At 39.3% G+C, this 11,265-nt stretch overlaps 1 protein-coding gene across 1 annotated transcript in view; it reads right to left on the bottom strand.

The window, feature by feature from the left end:
• ABCC4 (ATP-binding cassette, sub-family C (CFTR/MRP), member 4) overlaps positions 1–11,265 on the bottom strand; it is a gene marked incomplete at its 5' end in the record, with an annotated part of 133,360 nt that overhangs the window by 5,134 nt on the left and 116,961 nt on the right. The window contains one exon of the mRNA XM_010190819.1: positions 551–685. Within this exon, the coding sequence (XP_010189121.1) occupies positions 551–685 (135 nt within the window). The remainder of the gene's footprint in view (positions 1–550; positions 686–11,265) is intronic.

Below are 11,265 nucleotides of genomic sequence, written 5' to 3'. Positions count from 1 at the left end.
GTAGGGAAAACAAGGAGGCAACAAAACATTCAACATCTGTTTCTTAACTGAGCCCTGCTCATCCTATGTGCAGAAAAGAGCAAGGGTGCAAGAATGAAGAAAGAGACAGCACAAAAATAAGAATGTGATCACCCCCTCCCAGACTCCACAATATAACACACAGGTATTGAACCTCAAAATAATATTTGATAAGCTTTTTTGAAAACATATAAATAACAGATATTAGGGCTGCAGAATCCAGCATTTATGTTTTTACAGCAAGTTTTTGTGCCCAGCACAGATGAGTATGTCATATATTATTTACACTTACTGTTTTGTGTACATACAGAAGGGTTCAAGAAATCCAAACAGTCTTTCAACTCAGGGTATATAAATACACTTACATTTGGAAGTCTGGGTATATCCCAGTAAAGAAAGCACTGAAAATGATGGCTTTGTCTTGCAAAGCCAACAGATTCTTTAGTGGAAGGCTGACTGTAACACTGAATATGCTAACTTGAGATAAACAAACTGTAAAGACAAACTTAATTATCCCTTCTTCTAAAATTACCCGTTTTGCTGTTTCAATCAGAGAAGCCGCTTCCGTCTTGCCCACTTGTTGCACCATTTTGTAAAACAAGCCATCTTGTTCTTGCAGCAAAATGTAAGGTTCACCATATTCTTTCAGTCTTCCTGCATCCAAAACCTGCCAAATCAGCAGAAACCAACGTATTACCATAAGAAGTTAAAAACCAAAACATTAGACTCTACAAGCAAGGGGAAAACGTATGCGCTTTAAGTGCTAAGATGAATTTTGTATCCTGAAAATGAAATATGTCCTCTTCAAACGAGCACAGCACTTTTTCAGTTTATAGACCTGTTGCACAGTTTTAGAGTGCCCTACAGCCACTCCACCTATAGGATCCCAATGCAAAGTTATGAAGAATATGGAAATATAATGTTTGTGAAGACAACAACGCAGATTATAAGACTCATTGTGTAAGAAAAAAACAAAGCGGCCTAAAAATGGGCTCTGAAGTAAACAGCTGTGGGTAAAAACCACGCAATAACCATCAAGACGGTTAAGGGAAAATAAGTAGATCTTTTGGATTAGAGGAGGTGAAGGTGTAATTAAAGCAAATAAGGGGTGTTGCTGAAAAGATAAACAATTTCTTGCATCAGTTTTTGCCAACTACATATTAGAAAGATATTTACCTTGAACCTATTCTTTCTACACACAAAAAAAGATGAGATGCCACCAGGGATATATGAACTCAAGAGAGGAAGGGCGAAGGAAAAAACAACAGAGAAATTAAAAAGGTGTCAAGTCAGTAAGCCACAGATGACATATACAGTCAAAAATACCAGAAAAAAAATAAGAATAAGCTGATTGAACCTCCAAGAAAAACATTCTCATAATAGTGACTCTATTTATGGACGGCATGGTAGCAAATACTGCACTTACATTTTGAAAAACTGTATGGGATTTTTATGGGATTCATTCAGGGAATTTTTAGGCTACCACAGATATTTTGAGATAAGACAGCAATTCAGTTTAAAAAAAGTCATTAAAACACAAGTAGAAGACACAGAGATCACAGGTAGAATTTGTTCTCCACAGTTTTAGCAAAAGTAAATTGTACCTCACAAATCTGATACAATTCTTAATGCACCAGAAGAAAACCAAAGGAGAAATGGTTGATAAGGATTTCCAGAAAGGTATCTGGTGTAAATAAACAGCTGTGCTACAATGGGCAGAAACTTTTCAAGAACCTGGACAGAAAACAGAGATTAGAAATAAACAGTGCGTTTTTCTTTGAGGAAAGCTGAACAGGTAGCAACTAGTGGGAACCACATTGTTCTGGCATGTGTGGTACCTACATGTGTTAGTCATCAGGAAAAAGGAGTTATCAGAAAATGGACAAACCTTCAAATGACACAAAAATGTGCAGGTAAGTCTAGACCAGAGGAGATTCAGGTACACCTAACTAGCCCAAGAGAATGAGAAACACAATAGCAGGGAAAAGTCAATATTGACAAATGCAATGCACTCAAATACTTAACCAACTTATAAATTAATGGTATTGACTCAGGAAAGAGATTTGGGTATCAGTCTGCAAGTTCAGTACTTCAGTCCGTGTTTAGGAGCAGTGAAGTTAAAAAAAAAAAAAGAATTTATGTGAGAAAACAAAGTAATTCAGAAAATATTTTTGTTCTTGTATAAATAAAAAACTGAATACAAATGGAATACTACTGAAAAAGATATTGCCACAACAGAGCGACTTCAAGGACTCATAACCACACCATAATTATGGCGTACGTACTTGTGAAAAAAATAAAAAATAAAATTAAGCTGTTGATTTCAGGAATTAAATGAATAGAAGGTATTACGAGGACAGCTTCTAAAATAACAAAATCAGCTTGCAAACTTCTGTTTGAAAGAAGAAACTCCAATAAGCTTGGAGACAAATCTGAAGTCCTGTGAGGAAACTTCCAAACATGCAATTTTTGCCTGTGCAGCTCCTTAAAGCACAACACCCTGATGGCCAAGACCTCGGCAGATCTCCAAGCGGCCTGGACCCCCATTATGACAAAAACCCAGACAGGAACGGGACAGCTGAGCTGATCCCTTTGCTGCACCCCTGTGAAAACTGCCCACTGCCGAGATCGTTACTGACTTGTTTGACACCAGGGATCCTGCACCAGGGGAAAGGCGCCCACTCCTTCGCTTCTGGTTCAATGCAGGAAATGGCATTTGAATGGGAAATAACTCAGACAACAGCAGCAGCATAATTACATCTAATGTCATAAACTGTAGGCACAGAAACCTACTGTAAGTTATTTGCTATTTTGAAAAGCTCGTATCTTAGAGCACCCAGCTTATACTATGATTTTCCTTTGAAAGTGATTTCCAGTACTGTTTGGTATACAGCTGAAGAAAGCGCTCGTGGAAAAATTTTCAACTATCAGTCATACTGCATAGCACAATAGATAGTAATTTAATACACAACAGAGGCAGTATTTCACCTGCAAAGGTATACTTGCACACATGTTGGTTTTTCAGTATACTTAGTTCTATCCTATTTAATTTGAATTTATAAGGATTGATTACAAATACAATTTTAATCACCATCTATGACATACTGTAGTATATAAAAGTTAAAGACAGCTTCCTTAAAAATGCAATAAATTAACTGATCCTATACAGTTCAACATAGTAGTTCAGCTGGGGTGCCACAGCACAGGACATCGCTGGTGCCTGGAATCAGCGTGGCTTTTTTCAGCATAGCACTAGATTACGCAACCACTCCCTGAGAAAGGAAACAAAAAGCATCTTTATTACATGCATCTCTCATAGGTAAAGAACTGCAATAGAAAAGCAGAAGGACTGCGGTATTTGATTTTTAACATTAATTCTGCAAATATCTTAAACAGCCACAAACAAGGACAATCTTTCTCCTCCAGAGAACCTGGAAGGGCAAAAGGAAAAATTTATTCTTCCTTGACAAGTTTTAAACAGCCAAGTCCAGAAGATGAACAGATAAAGTGAACGATTTGTGTCTAGAGAAATTGCATTCACATTTTAAACAAATGGTTGATCTATTCATATCCTTTTCTAGGGGAATAAATACAAACTTGTGCTATGAAAACAGACAGAACAAACATAAGGAAAACAAGCTGTGTTACTTTTTTTTTTAATTTGAAATGAAAAAAAAAAAGCAGAATGAAACTGAACAGACAATATCATTCCTACAAGTCAGGAATACTCTATAAACCCTATTCACAAAAGAAAATGGCTGTTTCTACTAACTGCTGTCATCTACGAGACAATGGAGAGGATTTAAGCTGATTTACTTGGTAGTTATACATTTATTTATTAAAAAGGGCTTAGACAAAGAGATAGGTTCCTTTCTCTGAAGAAATGCATGCTGATAAAATTTAAATGAATAAATAGGTACTTTGGCTAAGGCTTTGCATACTCTTACTCACTGACTCCAAGCCAAATTAAAATCATTAGGACTTCAAAAAGCCAGCTAATCATTCAGGAAAGGTGGAATCTGGTGTTTACCAGCCGCACATTTTCTGATCGACTTGCATGCAACGCTTATCACTGCGCAATATGACCAAATCGAACCCAGATACGTCCCAAGGCAGTTGTACCAGTGGAACTTGATAGGGAAATGCCAGAGAAGCTTGGAGCTGGTGAAATCAGATTGCCGCTGCGATTACGGAGGACACAAGCACAGGACTCTGAATCAGACCAGGATTTCATTAGAGTCTCTAATGCAGATTTTGAGAGAGGGGGGTTTTGGAGAAATCGTTCAACTTTTCAGCTCCTCTGTCTGACCTTTTGTAAAATAGAGCAAATAAAACCTCAGAATCATTCTGTGGGAGTTAACTGCCTGAGAAATACTTCGACTGCTCACAGTAAAATAAAGCAAACACAAAAAAGCTGTATAAGCCCAAAGCAGTCATAGGAAACAAGGGGCAGATCCTCTGCCATCTTGCACTGGCAGCCACTTTTACCTTGCTTGTGCTGTTCTTGCCTTTGTAGTCAGATCCCTATGATTTCAGGTTTTCCTCAAGCGTAAGTGTAACTCCAAGAGTACAAAATTTACAGAACTGGCTGCTGGTGATCATGCAAAAGTGCACATAGGAAAATTCTTATTGACTGGGATTCCCTCACCGCTCTGTGTAAAGTGAAACTGCTCTTAACTTAGAGCTATCCAAATTATTCTTACTCAAAGCAGCACTAGACAGACATTTTATGTTCAAGCAGGGCTTAAATGTTACATTTTTTCTTGAGTAAAATCCTCTCATACCACCTAATTCCACTCCATCTAATGCCTGACCCTGGCTAAATGGTCCGGGGCAGTGACTGCTCATCCCAGTTGTGAAATTTTCATGTTGGGTAGAAGGCAGCATAGCACAATTTGAACAGCACTTGGATTGACATGGAAGCACAGAATAACCCAGGAAGAGTGAGATTAAAACCATGACAGGGAAGGGGCAGAGAAACAGTAAAATATTTGAATTTCACTGACCTGCAAAGGCAAACATGAAAACAGAGTATTCGTCATTTATATGTGCTGTTTATGTTCACTCTAGCTAGCACAGAAGGACTATTTGCCTATGCCACAAAAATGTTGCTGAATTAAATTTGTTTAAGATTCGGCAACTACAAACCAGTTGTCCATTTTTGCCTCATCTGTACCCTACCAGGATATCTACCTCCACTCTGCCTAGGTCACCCTGGAAAAAAACGAAACTTTGCAGTATTTCCATTCCATAGCCTCATGGTTTAATGCATTGGCCATGACCCAAAAGAAAAAAGCAAGTGAGAGGAAACAAAAAGGAAAATATAAATGGTGAAAACTACATCAGAATTTCATTTCACAAAGAAAAGAGAGAAACGAGACAATGAATGATGAGGACGCGACACCAGGAGAGTCCAGATTCCAGCAGAGACGTAGGCAGCAGCGCCAGGACAGCACCTCTGCTCCCTGGTGATTCCCGCAACCCATCTATACTGCTCTGCTGCACAGGACTTTTGAAAAGCAAAGACTCACTCTGTAAGTGAATTTAAAATCTTCTTTGTGGAGTAATGTAAGTAAAAGAAGCATCATTAGCCACAGAAAGAACACATACCCTTAAAGGCACTGTAACAAATACCATATACTTACGGCTATCCATAGACACAAAAAAGAAAGTTCTAAATCCTGCATTTTCTAACTTTCAGCAACAACAGCAGACAAACCAAGAGAACAATAGTTATAAAACATTCTGGGAAAAAAACAGTCCAAGGTTGGAAGTGCTCAGCAACAGAGGAGGGGGGCATGGGAATTTATTTCAATTATTATTGAGGAATGACTAGTATTCCTATTCACGTTCATCTTCACCATAAAGCCAGAGGGAAAATGGGACATTTAAGAGTTGATCATAAATGTTTTTATTTCCTATTCAAAAGGAAAATAATTCAAATAAATTATCTCCTAGGGAATACATCTGATTTAATTTAGACTTGGAGAAGACAGCACCAAACAACAAAATCATTATTAAAGTTCAGAACTCTGTTAGGAGTACAACTTTAAACAATGTTTTCCTCAGAGAGCATACATCAAGATGATCTTCAATAAAGTCCTGCGAAGAGGAGGATATTCAGGAGATGCTTCTGGTTCCATCATATTATAAGAAATACATTTACCCAAGACAATACATTGCTTGTGGGAGAGAGTCAGCAGCCTGTGCTCCAGTTGGCATTAAGTTCAGATGCAAGCACGTTCTCTCTCTTCCGCCTCATCATGGTTTGTCAAAACAGATCAGAAACACGTATATATGTCTCTGAGGAAACATTTACAAATATCAGCCTATCTAAGCAGGTTTGTGAACATCCAAGAACATTGAGAAGGCTGCAAATGTAACTCAGGAGCCATTTTAAAGTTTTTTTTTTCTTTTTAAGGGGTTTTTCTTTGTCTCTTTTTTTTTTTTTTTTTTTTTTTAAATTTTGGTGGTGCTTGGCTGTCTTTTGAAGGAGCAATCCCCAAGCTACCGCAGGGCTTCTATACAAGCTACCAGTAACTCCCGACAAATTTGGTGTCAAATAATGTGCATGGCATACAACCTGTGTACAAACAGACCACACTTATAATCCGAACTATTATTTTCAGACTTCCCAAATATTTAATCTCAGCAGAGCTTAACTTTGCTGTAACAGTGCCAAATCTGCCACTGGTCACTGAAATTTGACGTGTCCCCCTTGCCCGCCTTCCCTACTTCACAGAAAAGGCAACTTCAGACATCTCATTCTGTAACCAGAAATAGTGGATTTCTTTAAACTGAAATTAATCTTGAGCTAGAACTTAGGGGAAAAAAGAGTATGCACCACTGGCTGGCAAACTCTTCCACATATGAGTTATCTTTACTTTTCTCAAAAAGGCTTAAAAATCTACCTTTTTTCTCCATCTGATGGCACACCACTGTAAGCTGGCTGGAACATTGTGGGAAAAAATATCAATTATGTAAGTAGTAATGAGTCTTATTCTACTGATAATCATTCAATATTAACTCCTTCTGTGTCTTGCTGGAGGAAAGAAGCCTGTGAACCAGTCACTGCAGGCTTTTCTTGTGTTGTTCAGTTTCCTCACCTCAAAATGCCTGATACAGCAGCGTAAGTCCAACCTTTCCCTTAGAGAGGATGAAGGTAACTCATGCCAGGTCTTACCAACAGCTGTACACACTGACAAAACTCTCCCTTGGTCAATCAGTAATGACTGTTTCCATCACTGGAAAGCCACATTTCTCAATTGGGATTGCAGAATGGCTTACATGTGGCTCTGAAGCGATAGAAGATATATTTCAGCTTAAGAAATCCCACTCTTAAGTAAGGCTTTTGAGGGTCTTACAAAGCTAGATAAGCTACAAGGATATTCCACTTCTCAAAAGGCTAAGTAATATTGTTGCAGATGACTGGGCATGGCTCTTGGTTTCACCAATTTCTGATGACAATGAACTTGTGGCTCAGCTGCCATGCACAGTTTCACCTTATCAGAAACCCTCTGCTCAAAGCAGCACCCACCAGCATGCCCTGTGCTAATTTGCTTGTAAACAGTAATACAGTATTTCTGAGATAACAGCAACAACAAAAAAATCATTCTCTAAGATGTGTTATTCCTACTATGGTCTGGATGCCATACCACTGTCCTTAAAGAAACATGATTTGACCATCCTTGCCCTTACACTGATGGAAACACATTCACACACAAATGCCTGAGAGAATGAGAGATCAAGGTTCATCAAACATCGGCTTCACTTCCTGCAGCAATTCAAATCCAGCTCTTCATCTGAATGCTCCCAGCTGAAGTACTGCCTCAATAATTAGTTGTTTCATTTAGGCAAGAGAAGAATCTCGTTGGGCAGCCCTCTTGAAACTGGGAGCAGCTTTGAAGTACTCAAAAATGCCAATGTTTTGGAGAGGTGTGGCTTAAAACTGGCAAAGAGAATCAACAATCCTAGTATCTTTTCAAGCAACATTGGGATTTTGACTCAAAGACAGCTGTGCCAGGTGTGGTATTTACAACTGTTGGAGACACTTTATTTCAGCCGACAACACTTGCTCTGACACATGACCATGGCATATAGCTCAGTATTTTATGCAAAACTTGGCCTAAAATTCAGTATCTTCTATTAATGGTAAAGATGCATAAATTACTTTGCTTTGAAAACAATGTGTTCACTGTTGATATTTGTTGAACTCTAGTATTAAATTCCAAGAAAGAACATGGAAGTAACTGTTTTTCCCTTGCGGTTTGTTTAAACACCAACCCAATTTGAAAAGATTTGAGAATGGTGGAAATTGCCTTTGTTCATATTCAAAATCAAACTGATAATTTCTGAAAAATCACTTGCTAAATGTTCAGCTCTGTAAGTCTTGAGTTACCAAATGAAAGGAGAAAACTAATCGGTTCCCAGGCCCTTTGGTCTTCCTCAGCTGACCAGATGGGGTCCCACAGAGACAAGAGCCAAAGAGGTAGGTTGACATTAATCATACCCAGTGACTGGTGGAACTGCTAAAAACCTCCAAAGAATCACCCTGAAATATTTCAGCAGCCCTTATAGTGCTGAGATCTTTCCTAAATTTTCATGTAATTGTTTGGATCCTGAAAATTTAGACATCCAGACAACCTTACAGACATCCAGTCACCTTACAGAACACATGTACACAAGCAGTGTTTTTGCTGTGTATGTACTGATACTCAGGTATCCAGAGACCAAGTACTCTTTTACCTTTCCTCCGCAAGGCATTTCAGCTATCACCATTAAGTTCAGTTTTCTGCTCCATACAAGTCTCTTTCTGTGACTATCCTTCACACTCTTATCTTCACATTTCATTATCCAAGAGACTGGGGTCTCTCCGCACGGCTGGAATTCTTCTTAGGTTGAACAAAAATTTAAAAATTTAGTTCTAATATTCCCTAGCCATATTTTCAAGACAGAGGCTTAGTAAAAAAATAATTTCCTCAGTGGTTGTTGCATTTGAGTAATGACAGCAGGTGCACAAATATGAATGTAGCAACTTTACACAAGGTACTTTAAGATTTCTAAGAAGAATTAGGTGCCTGAGTATCTTTGGAAAGCTGATTCCTAGTTTCAAAAATTTGGCTTTCATTCAAGGTACTATAATCCATTAAGCTCTCTATTCTTTTAACAGAATCAACTTCAATAGCACAAGTATAACATGCAATAACATTTCACCATACTCAGGATACCGGGCTAATAAAAGGTCAAAAACCCCTTTCAGCACTGTGATACAGAACAAAAAAAAAAATACTCATGTTATACACCCTTGCTGTTCTCCAACTTTACAATTTGGAAAGACTGAACAACAGCTCTAAATGCAGCCCTTATTAATTCTGCTTTTCAGAAAGTTTCATATTTTGCTATCCCAGGCTTCAGAAAAATCTACGGTCTTGCCATTTGACCTGTCTTAGACATCTTATGCACTTGAGGGCCTGTATCTGACAGCAGGTAGCTTTCTGTCCTACAAGGTGAGAGAGTCAACACTAGTGGCAACACGCACAGTTTTCACAAGGAACTGTGCTACAACTATGACTGCACATCTCTGCATCTTGTGACTTACACAATCCTCCCCAAACATTATGTCTAAGACTTGCTGTAAACATCAGTTTTCAAGCAGTAATATTTAAATAAGTAGCAAAAAGCCACCAAAAGAAGAGCCAGCAGACCACAGCTTTAACTCGGTATTACTAACTTAAGTGTACCACCACTACCTTCCTATGTTCTCCACACCTCTACCTGAAGATGGGGCACTGCAGTGAAAGCTAATGTGAACGTACCAGTAGGGCAGCTGGGTCTTCCCAACTCCTCCAAGAGCTTTGCTTCTCACTGGGCTTCAGATTCAGACTCCTTCATGGTTATTCTCCCTCTAGCTCCATGACTCTTACACTTCTGGCAGCACAGTGCTTCAAAAGAAAGGGTGGAGGCTGGCCTTCACTTGAGCACCTTGTGTATGCTGGTGGGTATGGTATACTTCCTGAGAATGGGGAGCATTGGGTCCAGACTTCCTCAGACAGAGGACCATGAAGAACACAAATTTCTGCCCTTCCTAGAAGAATGCTGTCATCCCCATGCTAAGCAAGGGCAGTGTTGGCATCGCTATCATGTTTGTTTGGTGTCTAGTAACACCACTGCCTCATCTCCAACTGGATGGATGAAGGATTCTGATGTGTAATACTGGGTCAGAAATCATAACTCTTGAAAGACTCGATATTTACAAGGCTTAGATGTTCCACCATGGTAAACATAATGCAACATCAGAAAAATGGGAACAACCAAACAAGGGAGGCTTAGCGGAAAGACGTGGGAAGTAACTTTCTATTGACCAAAAAAACAACTCAAGTCTGGCTGTGAAGTACATTGTATTATTACCCTGAATGTTAGTCACTTTAAAATGTAACCACAACAGGTTTTCCCATAAATAAATCAAATCTCTTCCCATGATTCTCTTAAACAAAAACTTCCTATTTGAATGACAGTTTTTAATTACTAGATCAAGTTCTGCTTGCATAAAGAGTTTCCATTTCAAAGAGGTATTGCACTGATAGGAAAAGTCTCTGTGGAGAAACATCCTTGTCACTGGAAAATGCACAAGTTTTGACTACTCTGTGGCTTTCCTATAGACAGACCACAGCATAATGTACAGAGCAAACAACTGCATCAGGCTCTTGCCAGATGCATATACTTAATTTACAACTGATAACCTGTGTCCCTGGGTGAGCCTGGATTTCTGTACACTTCTGTTTTCCCCCTCTGTAAAAACACAGTTTCCAAAAAGTATTTCTCAACCTGGAGAAGGAAACAAAGAAGTGGGAGGAGTGGGTGATAGGGATTTTACGAGATCCCACTGGTAGTCTTGGGAGTGGTGCCTCTTGGCTGCCCCAGGCTGCTCCTGGCTGGGTTTGGTGAGCTGCAGATGTAATTTAGGTAAAAAGGTAAGGACAGGACAGGGCAGCAGCTGTGGTGGGGAACCTGTGTGGAATGAGGGGCCAGTGGAGCAAGCCTGAGCTGAGCTTCTGCCAGGATTTGCCACCACACAAGAGGCAACTGCAGCATTTGTCCCATCCTCGCCTCCTGCCAGGGAGCAAGGTGGCTGGCCTGTGCCAAAATTGCTAAAACGGGTACTGCTAGCACCTGACAGGAGGAGTCACAACTCGGATTCTCAAACTAATGAAGAAAAAGGAATGAGAAAATGTCCTATGAGACTCTGGA

Source organism: Mesitornis unicolor, unplaced genomic scaffold (assembly GCF_000695765.1).
Source record: "Mesitornis unicolor isolate BGI_N332 unplaced genomic scaffold, ASM69576v1 scaffold4448, whole genome shotgun sequence".
NCBI classification, from domain to species: Eukaryota; Metazoa; Chordata; class Aves; order Mesitornithiformes; family Mesitornithidae; genus Mesitornis; species Mesitornis unicolor.
The sequence above is the reverse complement of the archived record's forward strand: the minus strand, read 5'-3'. Positions and strand labels throughout refer to the sequence as shown.